Source organism: Kogia breviceps, chromosome 11 (genome assembly GCF_026419965.1).
Source record: "Kogia breviceps isolate mKogBre1 chromosome 11, mKogBre1 haplotype 1, whole genome shotgun sequence".
Lineage (NCBI taxonomy): Eukaryota > Metazoa > Chordata > Mammalia > Artiodactyla > Physeteridae > Kogia > Kogia breviceps.
The window spans coordinates 85,420,225-85,441,619 of record NC_081320.1 but is presented as its reverse complement, the minus strand read 5'-3'; the positions used below and the strand labels follow the sequence as shown (position 1 = coordinate 85,441,619).

Genomic DNA, 21,395 nt, shown 5'->3' with positions numbered 1-21,395 from the left:
TAGGTGAGACATCAGTGATGCTATTCCAATCCTTTGTGACTAGAGCACAATTTTTACTAGAAGAAACTGTCCTTCGGATATGTAACTATTTGCGAGCTAATTATGTTTTTTATTTTATTATGTGTTTTCACAACAAATGTTTACCAAAAATATCATGGAAGAGACTCAAGATAATATGAAATAAAAACAGAATGCTACGAAAAATCAGAGAACAAGAAAGCTATTCAAAAATTTTTTTAAATGTTTACCTAAATAAAATTGCAAGGATGGAAGATAAAAAGAATAAAATCTTGGGCTTCCCTGGTGGCGCAGTGGTTGAGAATCCGCCTGCCGATGCAGGAGACACGGGTTCGTGCCCTGGTCCGGGGAGATCCCACGTGCCGCGGAGCGGCTGGGCCCGTGAGCCGTGGCCGCTGAGCCTGCGCGTCCGGAGCCTGTGCTCCGCAATGGGAGAGGCCACAACAGTGAGAGGCCCGCATACCGCAAAAAAAAAAAAAAAAAAAGAATAAAATCTCTCAGGAAAAAAAAAAAGGGGAGCGCAAAAAAGACAAAGAAAAATGAGAGAAAAGGCAAGTGCCACAGAGGACCAATGTCCAATGTTGGACTAACATAAGAGTAGTTATTAAGCAGATGAGGAAAAAAATGAAGAGAAGAAACCTAACAAAAAAATAATACAAGAAAATATCCCAGAGTTGAAAAAAAAAAATCTCCAAACCAATAGGGCCTAGAGCAAGAGGCTCAAAAAAAATGAACAAACGAACAAAAAAAAAAAATATATATATATACACATATATATATACATATTTGTGTGCATCTACAAAGAAACAAGATATTAAACCAGACTAAATTCTCAACAGCAACAATATGTCATGGAGTACGGTGAAGGAAGAACTTTAAAGATTTAGAGGAAACCTATTTGGATGTACAATTCTCTTAACTCACAAAACTACTGGGAACTATGAAAGTAAAACACATTTTCAAAGATGCAAAGATGCAAAACTGACTTCCACACATTCTTTCTGAGTAAATTACTTGAGATTATATTCCTGCAAAATGAAACAGTAAAGCAAAAAGGAGAAAGACATCAGATCCAGTAAGTGATGGATCCAAACCATGAAAGCAATCTTAAGTCCTACAGCAGTCACTTTGCTGCAGGTCTAAAAATGTCACTCCAAAGTGGAACAGAAAGATGACATTAGGAGAGATGCCATCTGACAAAAAAAATATGAATGCTTTGGTACATTCAGAAGCTTGGAAAACTTGAGGCTACTTGAATGTTAAAAAGGAGAATTCTTGGGACTTCCCTGGTGGTCCACTGGTTAAGACTCCAAATTCCCAATGCAGAGGGCCAGAATTCTGGTCAGGGAACTAGCTCCTACATGCCACAACTATAATCCCGCATGCTGCAACTAAAGATCCCACGTGCGGCAACAAAGTTCCCACATACCTCAATTAAGACCCAGCGCGGCTAAATAAATAAATAAATATTTTTTTTTTTAAAAAAAAAAGGAGAACTCTTGAAATCATCACCTTTATTGAGACTATCAGGAGATCTCATTGGGTTCTATTTCTCCATTTACATGAATCACTTCAAGAAGCCCCACACATTCCTGTCCCTGGAGGAATATGTAGGCTGTGCAGAAGGTGATACAATCGCTCCCATTCCTATCCCTTTGAACTCTATGTTCCCCTTCACCCCACTATCTTTTTCCAAGCATTTGTCACCATCTGACACACTCTGTTTATGTATCCATTAGTTTATCTCCCTCTAGTAGAATGTAAGCTCCAAGACAACAGGGATTTTTACATTTTTAGCTTCTGAATATCCAATGCCTTGAATGTTATTTGGTGCATACAGAAGATATATAACATACATCTGTTGAACGAAGGAATAAACTTAATTCCAGGAGCATTTCCCATTGAGTGGCCAGAGGTAGTAATAAAATCCACAGAGGATATTTAACTCTAGCACTCTATATAGCTCTATGATGAAAAACACTATAATTACTCATAGAAATGTAAAAACTATTCACTGGTTTTCAACTCTTAGAATTAACCTAGAAATAAATCAAGTGAGCCTTAATAACTGTCCCAGAACAAACTATATGTGTTATCAGTCCTGGCAATATAAAAATGTAGAAGGAGTGAAGTAGAGAGAGTGGATATTAAGGTCCTAATCTTAAAAGTGAGGAGTCAAAAGATACTGTCTACAGTTAATGAAACAAAAATGGAGATTAAAGTATAATGATTCAAATTTCCTGTGACCAAAGAAGAACTGAGGTTAGTGTTACAACTGTATAAGGCTGAGGAAGAAATCAAAAGACAAGAAATAGAAGGTCATTTATATAGTATGTGGAAATAGCTATCAAAATAACCAAAAGCAGAAATGTTTAAATTGATTGCTAAATGACAATAAGATTGAAGGTGAGGAAATGTGGGTTGGGGAATATTACTTTTATTAAACCTAGTCTACTAGCTATTTGAACCAAGTCTATGTATTACTTTGATAGGAAAAATTAAGTACAGAAAAAAGATCATCAGAAGCTAAGATTCAAAACTGAAGTAAAAATGGCCCAAAAGCTGGTTGAGGTACAAAATCCTTAATCGGAACACAAACCCTAGGAATTCCCTGGAGGTCCAGTGGCTAGGACTCCACACTTTCACTGCAGAGGGCCTGGGTTCAAACCTGGTCGGGAACTATAATAAAATCTCACAAGCAGCACGGTGTGGCCAAAAAAAAAACAACCAAAAAATCCAAAAAATCCTATTAGCCCCAATGGCAAGATTATTAACAACCACGAACCCTCAATACCATTACCACAAAGTATATTTCTTTTTTTTTTTTTTTGGTGGTACACGGGCCTCTCACTGTTGTGGCCTCTCCTGTTGCAGAGCACAGGCTCCAGACGCACAGGCTCAGCGGCCATGGCTCATGGAGCCAGCCACTCCGCGGCATGTGGGATCCTCCTGGACCGGGGCACGAACCCGTGTCACCTGCATCAGCAGGCGGACTCTCAACCACTGTGCCACCAAGGAAGCCCCACAAAATATATTTCTTAATCATCAATCTTAATGGGGAAATGCTAGAGGCATTCCCAATAAAGAAGTGGGGCACAAAATTAATATACAGAAATTAACTGTTCTCACATATAGAAATAACCACTTGAGAAAAAATATAAGAATGAAGAATGGAATAATGGGGGAAAAAAAGGACAGGGGCATCTTTTATGTAATATAATAATTATATATTATATATAATTTGATAATAAATGTGGCAACTGGTATCAATGGAGAAATTATAGACTTATTCAATAAATGAGGTTGGGACAACTCATTTTCCACCTGGGAAAAAAGTTGGAACCATACTACAAATCTCACACCAGGATAAAATTCAAATGGATCAAAATTAAAGAGTAAAAAATGAAACATTAAAAATAAATGAAGGTTGTATATGCATAACTGATTCACTTTGCTGTACTCCTGAAACTAACACAACATTGTAAATCAACTATACTCCAATAAAAATTAAATTTTGAAAAAATCAGTATACTAAATGGAAAATAAAATAAAATAAAAATAAACAAAGGTGAACTTCCTTAAAACTCTGGATTGGGGAAGGCTTTTCTAACTGTGATTCAAAATCTAAAAGCCTTAGTAGGCTGATAAATTTGAGGACATAAAAAAAATTTTTTCTGGTAAAGACAACCAAAGGCAAAGTTAAAAGACAAACTCTGGGGCTTCCCTGGTGGCGCAGTGGTTGAGAGTCCGCCTGCCGATGCAGGGGACACGGGTTAGTAACCCGGTCCGGGAGGATCCCACATGCCGTGGAGCGGCTGGGCCCATGAGCCATGGCCGCTGAGCCTGTGCATCCGGAACCTGCGCTCCACAATGGGAGAGGCCACAACAGTGAGAGGCCCGCATACCACAAAAAAAAAAGACAAACTCTGACCTGAGGAAAAAGACTAGCAATTTGTGACAACTGATCTCTCTACTATATAGAGAAAGAAATACTAAAAATAGATTAAAAAGCAAGAACCTTCACATGGTCATATATTTTTGTAAAATTAGCAATAGTTATTAAACAAAAAAAAAGAGAGCAAGAACCTATTAAAAAATAGGCAAACTTTACAAACAGACATTTCAGAAAAAAAGTAAGTGTCTTAATGTCTTTTAAACATATGAAAAATTACTCTCATAAGAGATATAAAAATAAACCAAGATTTCATTTTCAATTCTCAGACTGGCAAAAATCCAAAAAGTTTGAAAATATGTTTTGCCGGCAGAAATATGGAAAAATTGGCACTTTGACACATTGCTGGGTGGACTGCAAACTGATTCAATACCATTGAAGGTCATCAAAATTACAATTTCTTATTCCCATTAACTCAGAGATTCCACTTTTATGAAATTATCCTACAAAAATACTTGCACACATGTAAAATGATGATTATGCAAGGGTATTCATTATATTGCATTTTATAATAGCAAAAGACTGAAAGCAACCTGACTCTCAATAAAAAACTAATTTAGGGCTTCCCTGGTGGCCCAGTGGTTGAGAGTATGCCTGCCGATGCAGGGGCACAGGTTCATGCCCCGGTCCGGGAGGGTCCCACATGCCGCGGAGCGGCTGGGCCCATGGGCCATGGCCGCTGAGCCTGCACGTCCGGAGCCTGTGCTCTGCAGCGGAAGAGGCCATAGCAGTGAGAGGCCCGTGTACCGCAAAAAAAAAAAAAAAAAAAAACCTAATTTAAAAATTACAGTAGATCTATATTATACATAGTAATGTTATACAACTATAAACATAAATGTGAAATTTCACTAAAATGAAAAGACAGTTAAAATAAATCAAGTGAAAAATACAAGGTGTGGACAATGTGCACAGTATTTCTGCTTAAAAAGAAGGGATAACAATCAATATATGTATTAGCACATATATACATACATATATACGAACATATTCTTTAAGAATATACAAACCAATAAAAATGTTTCTATGGGATAGTGAGAGGCTACTGAGGCTAGAAAAAAGCTTTTCATGTTTATTTTGTAATTTTATTTTTGAGCCATGGGGAATATATTACCTTTTCAGAAAACATAACAGACAAAATTATATTCCAAAATCAAAAAGCCTGCTTTGTATACCTAAAAGAAAGGGCAAAAGGAAACTAAAAGTAGCAAAGACTAATTGAATCAATGCACCCAATGAAAGCAAAGTGAGTCTCTTAGATTCAACTCTACAAAGAGACCAGAGAGCTGTATAGCTTTAGGGAACATAATTGTTAAAACAAAAACCACTTTGGGCAAACTGAAACAGGAAGATAATAGTCACATATGGGGTAAAAACTATTAGTCACTAAAGAAAGATGCTATTCACTTCTTCACTGGCATTGTCATTAACACCATCAATACCTATATTCTAATTGTAAGGCATTATACTATGTATTACTTAAAGGAGGTATCTAAATGATAGATGGAAATATTTCTCCCTTTCAAAAACTAACAAAACATACCTGATATGACTCCTTCTTGCTGGAGATCTGTGAATATCAAAGAGCGTATTTTCCCTCTTTTTTTGATGAGCTGGTACTGAAAGAAAAAAAGAAAAAAAAAGACAACATAGAAATAACTGATAATAAATTGATAAACTGATGTATTAAAGAAGAAGATATTAGTTCTGTTAACTTTCTGAACATAAGCCAGTCATGTGTCTTCAAGTTCTAAATGCTGCTTAGAAGAAGCACAACAAAAATTAAAACTTTGTGGTAAATACTGTAAGTTTCAAATAAAGGATATATTTAAAGTGATGAAAGGGAGAAACCTACAACCAAAATTACTCTACCCATTAAGGCTCTCATTCAGATTTGATGGAGAAATCAAAAGCTCTACAGATAAGCAAAAGCTAACAGAATTCAGCATCACCAGACCAGCTTTGCAACAAATGCTAAAGGAACTTCTCTAGACAAGAAACACAAGAGAAGGAAAAAACCTACAAGAACAACCCAAAACAATTAAGTAAATGGTAACAGGAACATACATATCGATAATTACCTTAAATGTAAATGCATTAAATGCTCCCACCAAAAGACACAGACTGGCTGAATGGATACAAAAACAAGACCCATATATATGCTGTCTACAAGAGACCCACTTCAGACCTAGGGACACTTACAGGCTGAAAGTAAGGGGATAAAAAAAGATATTCCATGCAAATGGAAATGAGAAGAAAGCTGGAGTAGCAACTCTCATATCAGACAAAATAGACTTTAAAATAAAAACCATTACAAGAGACAAAGAAGGACACTACATAATGATCAAGGGATCGATCCATGAAGAAGATATAACAATTGTAAATATTTATGCACCCAACATAGGAGCACCTCAACACATAAGGCAAATACTAACAGCCATAAAAGGGGAAATCGACAGTAACACAATCATAGTAGGGGACTTTAACGCCCCACTGTCACCAATGGACAGATCATCCAAAACGAAAATAAATAAGGAAACACAAGCTTTAAATGACACATTACACAAAATGGACTTAATTGATATTTATAGGACATTCCAACCAAAAACAACAGAATACACATTTTTCTCAAGTGCCCATGGAACATTCTCCAGGATAGATCATATCTTGGGTCACAAATCTAGCCTTGGCAAATTTAAGAAAATTGAAATCATATCAAGTATCTTTTCCGACCACAACGCTATGAGACTAGATATCAATTACAGGAAAAGATCTGTAAAAAATACAAACACATGGAGGCTAAACAGTACACTACTTAATAACGAAGTGATCACTGAAGAAATCAAAGAGGAAATCAAAAAATACTTAGAAACAAATGACAATGGAGACACGACGACCCAAAACCTATGGGATACAGCAAAAGCAGTTCTAAGAGGGAAGTTTATAGCAATACAATCATACCTTAAGAAACAGGAAACATCTGGAATAAACAACCTAACTTTGCATCTAAAGCAATTAGAGAAAGAAGAACAAAAAACCCCAAATTTCACAGAAGGAAAGAAATCATAAAGATCAGATCAGAAATAAATGAAAAAGAAATGAAGGAAACAATAGCAAAGATCAATAAAAGTAAAAGCTAGTTCTTTGAGAAGATAAATAAAATAGATAAACCATTAGCCAGACTCATCAAGAAAAAAAGGGAAAAGACTCAAATCAATAGAATTAGAAATGAAAAAGGAGATGTAACAACTGACACTGCAGAAATACAAAAGATTATTCGAGATTACTATGGACAACCTGGAAGAAATGGACAAATTCTTAGAAATGCACAAGCTGCCGAGACTGAACCAGGAAGAAATAGAAAATATGAACAGACCAATCACAAGCACTGAAATTGAAACTGTGATTAAAAATCTTCCAACAAACAAAAGCCCAGGACCAGATGGCTTCACAGGCGAATTCTATCAAACATTTAGAGAAGAGCTAATACCTATCCTTCTCAAACTCTTCCAAAAGATAGCAGAGGGAGGAACACTCCCAAACTCATTCTATGAGGCCACCCACCCTAATACCAAAACCAGACAAAGACGTCACAAAGAAAGAAAACTACAGGCCAATATCACTGATGAACATAGATGCAAAAATCCTCAACAAAACACTAGCAAACAGAATCCAACAGCACATTAAAAGGATCATACGCCATGATCAAGTGGGGTTTATTCCAGGAATGCAAGGATTCTTCAATATATGCAAATCAATCAACATGATACACCATATCAACAAACTGAAGGAGAAAAACCATATGATCATCTCAATAGATGCAGAGAAAGCTTCTGACAAAATTCAACATCCATTTATGATTAAAAACTCTGCAGAAAGTAGGCATAGAGGGAACTTTCCTCAACATAATAAAGGCCATATATGACAAACCCACAGCCAGCATCGTTCTCAATGGTGAAAAACTGAAACCATTTCCACTAAGATCAGGAACAAGACAAGATTGCCCACTCTCACCACTCTTATTCAACATAGTTTTGGAAGTTCTAGCCACAGCAATCAGAGAAAAAAAAGAAATAAAAGGAATCCAAATAGGAAAAGAAGAAGTAAAGCTGTCACTGTTTGCAGATGACATGATACTATACATAGAGAATCCTAAGGATGCTACCAGAAAACTACTAGAGCTAATCAATGAATTTGGTAAAGTTGCAGGATACAAAATTAATGCACAGAAATCTCTGGCATTCTTATACACTAATGGTGAAAAATCTGAGAGTGAAATTAAGTAAACACTCCCATTTACCACTGCAACAAAAAGAATAAAATATCTAGGAATAAACCTACCTAAGGAGACAAAAGACTTGTATGCAGAAAACTATAAGACACTGATGAAAGAAATTAAAGATGATACAAATAGGTGGAGAAATACACCGTGTTCCTGGATTGGAAGAATCAACATTGTGAAAATGACTCTACTACCCAAAGCAATCTACAGATTCAATGCAATCCCTATCAAATTACCACTGGCATTTTTTACAGAACTAGAACAAAAAATTTCACAATTTGTATGGAAACACAAAAGACCCCGAATAGCCAAAGCAATCTTGAGAACGAGAAATGGAGCTGGAGGAATCAGGCTCCCTGACTTCAGACTATACTACAAGGCTACAGTAATCAAGACAGTATGGTACTGGCACAAAAACAGAAATATAGATCAATGGAACAGGATAGAAAGCCCAGAGATAAACCCACACACATATGGTCACCTTATCTTTGATAAAGGAGGGAAGGATATATAGTGGAGAAAAGACAGCCTCTTCAATAAGTGTTGCTGGGAAAACTGGACAGCTACATGTAAAAGTATGAAATTAGAACACTCCCTAACACAACACACAAAAATAAACTCAAAATGGGTTAAAGACCTAAATGTAAGGCCAGACACCATCAAACTCTTAGAGGAAAACATAGGCAGAACACTCCATGACATAAATCACAGCAAGATCCTTTTGACCCATCTCCTAGAGAAATGGAAATAAAAACAAAAATAAACAAATGGGACCTAATGAAACTTAAAAGCTCTTGCACAGCAAAGGAAACCATAAACAAGATGAAAAACAACCCTCAGAATGGGAGAAAATATTTGCAAATGAAGCCACTCACAGAGGATTAATCTCCAAAACATACAAGCAACTCATGCAGCTCAATATCAAAAAGCAAACAACCCCATCCAAAAATGGGCAGAAAACCTAAATAGACATTTCTCCAAAGAAGATATACACATAGCCAACAAACACATGAAAGAATGCTCAACATCATTAATCATTAGAGAAATGCAAATCAAAACCACCATGAGATATCATCTCACACCGGTCAGACTGGCCATCATCAAAAACTCTAGAAACAATAAATGCTGGAGAGGGTGTGGAGAAAAGGGAACACTCTTGCACTGCTGGTGGGAATGTAAATTGATACAGCCACTATGGAGAACAGTATGGAGGTTCCTTAAAAAACTACAAATAGAACTACCATACGACCCAGCAATCCCACTACTGGGCATATACCCTGAGAAAACCATAATTCAAAAAGAGTCATGTACCAAAATGTTCATTGCAGCTCTATTTACGATAGCCAGGACGTGGAAGCAACCTAAGTGTCCATCAACAGATGAATGGATAAAGAAGATGTGGCACGTATATACAATGGAATATTACTCAGCCATAAAAAGAAATGAAACTGAGTTATTTGTAATGAGGTGGATAGACCTGGAGTCTGTCATACAGAGTGAAGTAAGTCAGAAAAAGAAAAACAAATACCGTATGCTAACACATATATATGGAATCTAAGAAAAAAAAAATGTCATGAAGAGATCAGTGATGGATGGGAATAAAACACAGACCTACTACAGCATGGACTTGAGGATATGGGGAGGGGGAAGGGTAAGCTTTGACCAACTGAGAGAGTGGCATGGACATATATATACTACCAAATATAAATTAGATAGCTAGTGGGAAGCTGCTGCATAGCACAGGGAGATCACCTCTGTGCTTTGTGACCACCTAGAGGGGTGGTATAGGGAGGGTGGGAGGGAGGGTGACGCAAGAGGGAAGAGATATGGGAACATATGTATATGTATAACTGATTCACTTTGTTGTAAAGGAGAAACTAACACACTATTGTAAAACAGTTATACTTCAATAAACATGTTAAAAAACAAAAAACTGGGCCTCCCTGGTGGCACAGTGGTTGAGAGTCCGCCTGCTGATGCAGGGGACAGAGGTTCGTGCCCCGGTCCGGGAAGATCCCACATGCCGCGGAGCGGCTAGGCCCGTGAGCCATGGCCACTGAGCCTGCGCGTCCGGAGCCTGTGCTCCGCAGCGGGAGAGGACACAACAGTGAGAGGCCCGCATAACGCAAAAACAACAACAATAAAAAAACAAAAAACAAAAAACAAAAAAAAGAAAATCATGTTCAGTTTGTATTTGGTACCAACATTATTATCTTCCAACAGTAGACTGTGTTTAAATTTCAGGAAAGAAGAAAAAAAAAAAAAAAAAAAAACTTTGTGGTAAACACTGTAAGTTTCAAATAAACATTCTAAAAAAGAATGTTAAGCTAAATCTTTGTGACTTTGGGTTAAACAAAGATTTCTTTGACACATCACCAAAGCACAACCCATTAAAAAATTTTTGAGAGCGACTTCCCTGGTGGCACAGTGGTTAAGAACCCGCCTGCCAATGCAGGGAACATGGGTTCAATCCCTGGTCTGGGAAGATCCCACATGGCTTGGAGCAACTAAGCCTGTGTGCCACAACTACTGAGCCTTCACTCTAGAGCCCGCGAGCCACAACTACTGAGACCATGTGCCACAACTACTGAAGCCCAGGTGCCTAGAGCCCGTGCTCTGCAAGGAGAAACCACTGCAATGAGAAGCCCATGCACCGCAATGAAGAGTAGCCCCCACTCTCCGCAGCTAACTAGAGAAAGCCTGTGCGCAGCAATGAAGACCCAAAGCAGCCAAAAATAAATAAATAAATAAATTTATAAAAAATAAATTTTTTCATAAACTGAAATTCATCAAAATTATAAATTCTTCTCTTAGAAAGACACTATTAAGAGAATTTTTTTAAAAAGCTACAGACTGAGAAACTATTTACAAATCACAAGGACTGGTATCTGAAGTACATAAGGAACTCTCAAAACTTCAATAATAAAAAAACAAACAGCTGAATTGAAAAAATGGGCAAGAGATTTGAATATTTCACCAGAGATAATGTTGGCAAATCAGTACATAAAAATATGCTCAACATCATTAGTAATTAGGGAAATGCAAATTGAAACTACAATAAAGATGTATTATAATTAATTTGAAAAAATGACCACACCAAATGTTGGCAAGAATATGGAGCAACTGAAACTCTCATACACTCTTAGTGAGAATGTAAGCAGTATAATCACCTTGGAAAAGAGTTTGTAATTTCTTAGAAACTTAAACACACACATAATCATAAAACGCAGCCATTCCACTCCTAGATGTTTATAAGAAAAATGAAAATATATGTCCAAACAAAGACTTGCAAACATATGTTCATAACAACTTTATTTAAAATAGCCAGACACCAGAAATGTCAACAATCCAAATATCCATCAACAAATGAACGGATAAACAAATTGTGATATACCCATAGAATGGAATGCTACTCAGCAATAAAACGAAAAACACTACTGCTACAGTCGACAACATGGATGAGTCTTAAAATTATTATATTGAGTGAAAGAAGTCAGACAAAAAAGAGTATATACTGTATATAAAATTAAAGAAAATGTAAACTAATCTATGGTGACAGAAAGCAGATGAGATCTGTCACTGCCTGAGAGGAGTGGGGAGGCAAAAGAAAGTTAGGAGTAGATTATAAATAGGCAGAACGAAATTTGGGGGAGTTGATGAACATGTTCATTACCTTGAGTGTGGTGACAGTTTCATAGGTATATCCCTCAGATAGTTCAAACTTGCCAAATTGTACACATGAAATATTATATATGCAATGGCAGTGAACTACATATAAATTATACCTCTTTAATAATGCTCAAAAAAAAAACCTAGAAAAATGGCTCGCGATCTTTTTTCTGTCCCAATATACCTCCCCCATTATTAACAGTGCTATCTTTGACAGTGATTCCTAACTGGAGTAGAGAAATGTCTACATACTTGGGCAAGCTTCTCGTGAGGTAACTCTAATAATTCCAGAGAATCAATCATTGCTTCAGAGCGTTAAGAGTTTGAATAAAATGATCCAGGTTCTTTCTTGAAAACATTATGCTAAGTGAAAGAAGCTACACACAAAAGGTCACACATAGGCAAATCTATCGAGACAGAAAGTATCAATACATTAGTGATTGCTAAGGGCTGTGGGGATCTAAGTGTAGAAGTAATAAAATGTCCTGGAATTAGACAGTGGTGATGACTGCACACCCTTGTGAATATACTAAAAAGCAATAAATTGTACAGATTAAAAATCAGCAAAACCCAGCAAAAGTGAATTTCATGATATGTGAATTTTATTTCAATTTTTTAAGAATTGGAGGAGGGCTTCCCTGGTGGCGCAGTGGTTGAGAATCCGCCTGCCGATGCAGGAGACACGGGTTCATGCCCTGGTCCGGGAAGATCCCACGTGCCGCGGAGCAACTAAGCCCGTGAGCTATGGCCGCTGAGCCTGTGCATCCGGAGCCTGTGCTCCGCAACGGGAGAGGCCACAACAGTGAGAGGCCCGCATACCGCAAAAAAAAAAAAAAAGAATTGGAGGAAATCAGGCTTCCCTGGTGGCGCAGTGGTTGAGAGTCCGCCTGCTGATGCAGGGGACACGGTTCATGCCCCAGTCTGGGAAGATCCACATGCCACGAAGCGGCTGGGCCCATGAGCCATGGCCGCTGAGCCTGCGTGTCCAGAGCCTGTGCTCTGCAACAGGAGAGGCCACAACAGTGAGAGGCCCGCGTACCGAAAAAAAAAAAAAAAAAAAAAAGAATTGGAGGAAATCAATAGTGATGGAATTTCCCAACAGCTGGGAAGAAAGTCAATAAAACAGTACCTGTGGAACTGATGACCTGTCATTAGATTTAAGAGCATTAAGATAAACTTTTTCCTTCTCAAAAAAACAAAACAAAACAAAACAAAACCAAACCAAAAACAAAACACAAACATAGGTTACTGGCCAAGTTGCCCTTTTCTGACTTTAGCTAAATTATCAATACTTAACCACTTGGAACACAGAGAAACGTGCCCTAAAGAACTGCTATAAGAAATTTCATTCTTTTAAATTCAGCAACACTGATTTTTTTAAGGGGTGGAGTAGAATAAGCTACTCTACTACAAAAAGGAAAGAAGTTACTTAGAGTCTCTTACCTATTGGAGGTGCTTGGTATCGATCCACTGTTTTTCTTTGTCTCAAATTATATGGCCTATCATTTTCTTCTCCTTCTGCCTCTTCAACCTCAATATCTCCATCTTCCTCTTGAGATTCTAGTTTCACAGACACACACACACAAAAATACTGTTTTAATCCACAAGGATTGGTCCACTCTAGAACTGAATATTTATAATTTTATTCTTTCTGGCCAAGTGAGCTTTAAAAGTGTCAACACTGCATGATACAGCATAAATAAATACAATTAAAAATGAACCCTGGGGGCTTCCCAGGTGGCGCAGTGGTTGAGAATCCGCCTGCCGATGCAGGGGACACGGGTTCGTGCCCCGGTCCGGGAAGATCCCACATGCCGTGGAGCAGCTGGGCCCGTGAGCCATGGCCGTTGAGCCTGTGCTCCACAACGGAAGAGGCCACAACAGGGAGAGGCCCGCGTACCACAAAAAAAAAAAAAAAAAAAAAAAAAAAAAATGAACCCTGGGCTTCCCTGGTGGCGCAGTGGTTAAGAATCCGCCTGCCGATGCAGCAGACGCGGGTTCGTGCCCCCTTCCGCGAAGATCCCACATGCCGCCTGCGCCTCGGTGAGAGGCCCGCATACCGCAAAAAAAAAAAAAAAAAAAAAAAAATGAACCCTGATGGGGGCTTCCCTGGTGGCACAGTGGTTAAGAATCCACCTGCCAATGGAGGGGACATGGGTTCAATCCCTGGTCCAGGAAGAGATCCCACATGCCACAGAGCAACTAAGCCCTTGTGCCACAACTACTGAGCCTACACTCTAGAGCCCACAGGCCACAAGTACTGAGCCCTCTCACCACAACTACTGAAGCCCGCACGCCTAGAGCCCAGAGCCCATAACTCCGCAACGAGAAGCCACCTCAATGAGAAGCCCGTGCACCACAACGAAGAGTAGCCCCCGCTCACCACATCTAGAGAAAGCCCGCGTGCAGCAATGAAGACCCAACGCAGCCCAAATTAAATAAATTAATTTAACAAAAAAACGACAGATGTAAAAGAAAATGTCTTTCTTAAAAATATTAGTTCTCTGCTAAATATATCAATATGATCAATTTGAGCTCCTGATTTACCTATGACCTTTCAATCTTTTTGTATTACCTTTTTGGTCATACAAAGCAATAATAGAATATGATTTAAAACTTTATTACAGCACACTTCATTCAATGCCCAATTGACCACTGAATAAGGTCAGTATTCACATACTACTTGATAGTTCAAAAAGAAACACTTAGGGCTTCCCTGGTGGCGCAGTGGTTGAGAATCCACCTGCCGATGCAGGGGACACGGGTTCATGCCCCGGTCCGGGAAGATCCCACATGCCGCGGAGCAGCTGGGCCCGTGAGCCATGGCCACTGGGCCTGCGTGTCCAGAGCCTGTGCCCCGCAACGGGAGAGGACCCAACAGTGAGAGACCCGCGTACCACAAAAAAAAAAAAAAAAAAAAAAAAAAAAAACACTTAAAAGATAATTGCTAATCTTACAGCAAGAGCAATTTTTGTTGGTAGTATAATGGTTTGTTAGGCCCGTTGACAACAGGTAAACACAGATTAGTCATTTTGGTAGAAAAATTCAGGCAGGGATTGGGAGAGAACATAAAGCAGATTTCTGGGGTATTGGTAATAGTTTATGCCTTGACATGAGTGATCACTTTATGATAATTCACCTAGCTATACATTTAAAAAATAAATTACGGGACTTCCCTGGTGGTGCAGTGGTTAAGAATCCACCTGCCAGGGCAGGGACACAGGTTCGATCTCTGGTCCGGGAAGATCACACATGCCGTGGAGCAACTGAGCCCGTGTGCCACAACTACTGAGCCTGCGCTCTAGAGCCCGCAAGCCACAACTACTGAAGCCAGCGTGCCTAGAGCCCGTGCTCCACAACAGGAGAAGCCACCACAATGAGAAGCCTATGCACCACAACAAAGAGTACCCCCTGCTCACCACAACTAGAGAAAGCCCGCGTGCAGCGACAAGGACCCAACGCAGCCAAAAATAAATTTTAAAATAAGTAAATAAATAAATAAAAAGTAAATTATAATGTACCTAAATTCTAAAAGTTTATTTTTAAAATGTGGTTTGGGGGACTTCCCTGGCAGTCTAGTGGTTAAGACTCTGTGCTTCCAATGCAGGGGGAACGGGTTCAACCCCTGGTGGGGGAACTAAGAATCCACATGCTGCCTGGCGTGGCCAAAAAATATTTTTTTAAAAAAAGCAGTTTGGCTATAGCTATAATGTGGCATCTATTTATAGTTTAAAATAAAAGTCTGGTGAAACTTTATAAGCTTATGGTCCTCAAATGCAATGTACTTTATGATTAACTTTTTAACCACAGGAATTGTTACTATAACACAATCATATTAAGACATTGGAAAAATGTTAAAACTGTCAGCCATGCTCAGTGAAATAAGAAACTAAAAATGCAAAGGACTTTACAATTTACTCATGACATCTGAAAGCTTACTCTAAGTTTTTTTAAATGTTTATTATTAAGTTATAGAGAAAATCAGCAAATACAGTATTACTGAACTAAATAACACTATAAATCACTTGCACCCACATAAGTTTCCTTAAACCTTCAAAAGAATTACTTTTTGAAAAAAAAACTTGCATTATTTATTATGGGAAGAAATTCTATACATGGCAAATCTACTCTGGGAAATCTACAAAGATGTTCAGTTAAAGATAAGGCAAAAATCACATTATAAATCTGTCTGATTTTCTCCAAAGGAAGCAATATAGAGGTTCTAGCTGTAACAACAATAATATCTGCTCAATAAAATACCTTCATTAGAAATATCACCTCTTCAAAACTTGCTAATATTAATTACAGAATTTGAGAAATAAACCCATTCTTCTCCATCTAAGCTACACAAATAGTAGAACTAATAAGATTCCCTGGTGAAATACAGCTACCTTGCATTTACAGTACACCAAATCTTAAAATCCATTTTAATAAAGAAGGTTAACACCTACAGAATTAAATCCTATGGATGCACTGGTCATCAATTTATAATCCTTGGGGCAAACGTGCTTTCATCTGTTCCCAGCTCCAGCCCGACAAATCCAATCAGGATTCGTCAATTCAAAACGCAGACAGGCCTCAGAAAAGAGCAGTACAACTCCCTCCACTCGAACTAGCAGTCTCTCTTACTCTTAACTGTACCATTTACTACTCCTCTGTCCATAACTAAATTTGAGACCCAAATAATCCGAGATTTAGAGGCTATGGATACAAGGTGGCTATGGACAAAGACTTCCAGTTAGAACATATCTAAATACAAAAGAGGCCTCACCTAACAAGCAAATCAGCACATGGCAAATGCTACACCAGATTAGGTCACTTAAGGACTACCAATAGCTACTAATAAGATATATTACATAACAACGCATAGTGTACAGCAAAGGCATTTTTCCAAATGAAGAAAATGAATACTCAGAAATGCCAACGGAATAAAAATTATTCCAAATTATATAACGTAGACCTCTAAAGCCAAAAATCACCCATCCAGCAATATTACACATTTATTACTTGTACATATTTTCTTCCCTCCGACCTGAACTTTGTAGTATTTATTTTATAAGGTGCTTTTACAAACCTTCTTCTTCACCCTCAGTAGAGACTTCATGATGATTTTGTATCCCATAACTATTTCTTCTCAGTGACTTTCTTCGCCTTTTCACTCTTGAATACATATCCATGTTTTCCTTTTAAAGAGAGAAATCTGTCAAATATTAACATGAATTTTATTCCCAGCTATAAATATCATTAACCCAATGGGACATGCCCATTCAATAAAATTTATTGAGGACCTATTTGCAAGGCAAAGATTCATGAAAATGGACCTTACTGAATTCAATACATGTAAGAAACAAGAGGAAAAACAAATAAAACTTATAAAATATTGGAAAATGTAAAACTACAATGCCATGGACATACTTTCTCCCTTAAGCAAATTACAGCCTAGTAGGATAAAACAAGCCAAGTCACAGGTAACTATAAAAGAAAGTAGAGGGCTTCCCTGGTGGCGCAGCAGTTAAGAATCCGCCTGCCAATGCAGAAGACACGGGTTCGAGCCCTGGTCCAGGAAGATCCCACATGCCACGGAGCAACCAAGCCTGTGCACAACAACTACTGAGCCTGCGCTCTAGATGGCACAAGCCACGACTGCTGAGCCCACATGCCACAACTACTGAAGCCCGTGTGCCTAGAGCCCGTGCTCCGCAACAAGAGAAGCCACCACAATGAGAAGCCCATGCACCGCAACAAAGACTCAACACAGCCGAAAATAAATAAATAAATAAATAAAATTTATTTAAAGTAATAGTAATAAAATAAAATAAAGTAGAACAAGTTTAATGCCATAAAGAAAGGTACATGGGCGTTCCCTGGTGGCCTAGTGGTTAGGATTCTGGGCATTCACTGCTGTGCCCTGGGTTCAATCCCTGGTCAGGGAACTGAGATCCCACAAGCACAAGGTACAGAACAGTCCAGAATTCAAAAAGATTAATCCACCCCCTCCGGCCGTGTCTGGGGGAGGAGGGGAGGAAGCATCTGAAATGACCCTTGAAACAAAGGTAGAACTGCAGCAGTCCTTAACCAGAAGCATTAACAGGAGTAAAAGATAGGAGAATAAGAATGATTCATTTATATTTGGGCAATGGTATGTGAGAAAAAGTTGAAACCAGATTATGAAGGTCAAGGCATTTTTAATTAATTCAATACACATTAAAAAACCATTAAAGGGACTTCCCTGTTGGTCCAGTGGTTAGGACTCTGCCCTCCCAATGCAGAGGGCACGGGTTCAATCCCTGGTCAGGGAACTAAGATCCCACGTGCCTCACAGTGCCAAAAAAAAAAAAAGACCATTAAAGGTTCCGATGAGAAAAGTGACAGAATCAGAGGTGGACTTTAAGATGACCCTCTGCAGAAGTGTAGAGGGTCTTTGGGGGAAGGTTGTGGCAAGCGGGGTAAGGATAAAAGAAGAAAGAAAACAATAAAATCCCAGATTAAACTGGAAACGAAGAAGGAACAATTCTGTAAATTCAAGGAAATCCAAATGCTGCTCTCTCTCTCTCAATTCCTCAGTCCAAATAAAAAATACATGCAGGGCTTCCCTGGTGGCGCAATGGTTGAGAATCTGCCTGCCAATTCAGGGGACATGGGTTTGTGCCCCAGTCCGGGAAGATCCCATATGCCGTGGAGCAGCTAGGCCCGTGAGCCATGGCCGCTGAGCCTGCACATCCAGAGCCTGTGCTCCACAACGGGAGAGGCCACAACAGTGAGAAGCCCACATACCGCAAAAAAAAAAAAAAAAAAAACATACAAAGGTTATTAAAGTTAATATACTCACAAATTCTGTATCTGTCCACATTCGAAGCCGTTCTACTTCTCCTGATCGACGATTCCTTCTAATGTTTATGTTATCCATTTCCTGTAGTACAGCTTCAGCAGTACTACAATTATATAATAAAACTAGGGTTTAGACAACCGTGGAATCAAACACTGTGTCATACATGTAAAAGAGTTCTTCGTCAACACATAATTAAATCATCTCTGATATGTAACTGTACCTAACATCCCAATTAATATCTGTTTCTGAACTGGCATCCACCAGAAGATAATGCCTCAAAAACAGATGGAGGGGCTTCCCTGGTGGCGCAGTGGTTGAGAGTCCGCCTGATGATGCAGGGGATGCAGGTTCGTGCCCCGCTCTGGGAGGATCCCACATGCCGGAGCGGCTGGGCCCGTGAGCCATGGCCGCTGAGCCTGCGCGTCCGGAGCTTGTGCTCCGCAACGGGAGAGGCCACAACAGTGAGAGGCCCGCGTACCGCAAAAAAAAAAAAAAAAAAAAAAACCAGATGGAAACGGAATTCTCTGGTGGTCCAGTGGGTATGACTCAGCACTTTCACTGCTGGGGCCCAGGTTCGATCCCTGGATGGGGAAATAAGATCCCACAAGCCATGCAGCACAGCCAAAAACATAAAAAAGATGGAATCAGAACATCTTCTACCTTAATATAATAAAACTTACAAATATAAGACCTTTGTTTAAGTCTCCAAATATTTAAATTCATAATGCTACTACAAATAACTGACTACCAGACCTAAGGCACTGAAAAAAAAATAATTCAAATCTTATTTTTATTTGAAGATGGTGTTAAAATTGTATAGAAAAAAGGATTTGTAAAAAGTTTAAAGCTAATATAAGGTTAACTGAATAGATACTTTTAGAAATTAGAGGACACTGACATCCACAAAATATATGGTAATATTGGCACATTTTATGTTTTAAACACACACATAGCCCAGATGCTGATCCACGTACTTTTTCTTTTTCTTTTTTATTTATTTATTTATGTTTGTGTTGGGTATTCATTTCTGTGCGAGGGCTTTCTCTAGTTGTGGCAAGTGGGGGCCACTCTTCATCGCGGTGTGCGGGCCTCTCACTATCGCGGGATCTAAGTACTTAACGGATAATAACTAATACTCAAATTTGACACTAACACTATAGAATATAATTTCTTCTCCTTTCAAACAGCAATTACACTGATCTCACTTCTCCAGGCTATTGCAGTGATTAAGGAGGATGATTTATTAGCTGAGAAGAATAAAGTTTCATTGCATGTAGACACTAAGCAGACAGCTAGGCTACATCCAACATGTGCAGTCTCAAAAGACTTTCAATTCAGAATCTTGACTAAGTAAAACTATGCCTACTATATATCAATAATGAAACTTAATGTTGCTTGAAAATTGTCAAAAACACAAATGTTAAATGAGCAAATATTAAAGGACTATAGTCGTGAAGTTAAAATAAGATTACTTTTTATATTATCTATGCACAAGAGCTTTGAAAAGTATGAGAAAAATGAGTTATCATATAAACTGTATTAAATCTAATAAAGTAACTAGAAAATGACAATCATTGCTAACCACGGTTAATTCAAATTAAGTTTTTAAATAATTGCATTGATTGCTAAGTCAGTGCTTAAGTTACTTTTTAAAACATAACTGGCTTTAAAAAACCAACAGTTACATGAAACTGCTGACTGCAAAAGCATTCATACCTATTTACTAGTTGATCAAATAACAAACTCTGGTTCACGCTTTCAAATCTGTTTTTCCTGGAACGACAACTTTTTCTGACTTCCATGTCACCATTTATACAAGAAAGGTCCCCATCTCCCTTCTTTTCGCCTCGAAGGGGATGGCTTCGAAGGGCTACAAGAGAGAAATTTCCATTTCAAAGTACAGAGTATAAAAAGAAAGAAAAAAATCAAAAATTACTTTTAAAAGACTATAAAAAGCTTACTATAACCTCTTAAATGGCTTTAATATCCAAAATCTAAAATTTCTGTAACTGTTTACAATCTGCCATAATAATTTAAATTATTTCAGTTGTACTGATTTCTCAGTTTAACAATTACATATTTACCATGACTGAAATCCAGTCACTTTCAACAGTATACTTAGCATACTAGTAAATTACGTTATTTTACCCCACTTTAATACTCTTAACAACATTTTAAGAATTTCAATACTAACCAGTTTCATAACAGAATACTCACATAAGCTACTATGTCCGTTTGGTAATGTAGCACCAGGCTGAGAAGTTAACCTAGAACACAATTATATTTAATATGCAAACACATCAACATTCATTTAAAGAAGCAAGAAATGCAAATACTGGTGGAATCATTTTAATCTTTAAAATGTCAGTAATGTAATATTACTTTTTTAAGAGTAAAGACATTTGTTTACCCTAAGACTGATAATATACCAATCAATAAAATATACTAGCTAAGAGTCGTTTCATTACTTCAAGAAAAGTTTTAATAACATATTACAAACTGAACTTACTGTCTTCAACTCTATTAATTAAAATCCAATGAAAGGGCTTAAGCTTAATGTGTAATAAAGTTAAATGACGCCATAAGTAACAATGGTCACAGACATTTACTATTGGTTTTTGTTGACAACATAAAATTCAAACAATGAC

At 38.1% G+C, this 21,395-nt stretch overlaps 1 protein-coding gene across 2 annotated transcripts in view; it reads right to left on the bottom strand.

Annotated features, from left to right (window-relative positions):
* ATAD2B (ATPase family AAA domain containing 2B) overlaps positions 1-21,395 on the bottom strand; it is a 152,359-nt gene that overhangs the window by 103,463 nt on the left and 27,501 nt on the right. For both annotated transcript variants that reach the window (XM_059079156.2, XM_059079157.2), the window contains exons 3-8: positions 20,965-21,014; positions 20,464-20,617; positions 18,748-18,850; positions 16,993-17,101; positions 13,362-13,478; positions 5,511-5,586 (exon numbers count right to left, since the gene is read on the bottom strand). In XM_059079156.2, coding sequence (XP_058935139.1) covers positions 5,511-5,586; positions 13,362-13,478; positions 16,993-17,101; positions 18,748-18,850; positions 20,464-20,617; positions 20,965-21,014 — 609 coding nt within the window. The remainder of the gene's footprint in view (positions 1-5,510; positions 5,587-13,361; positions 13,479-16,992; positions 17,102-18,747; positions 18,851-20,463; positions 20,618-20,964; positions 21,015-21,395) is intronic.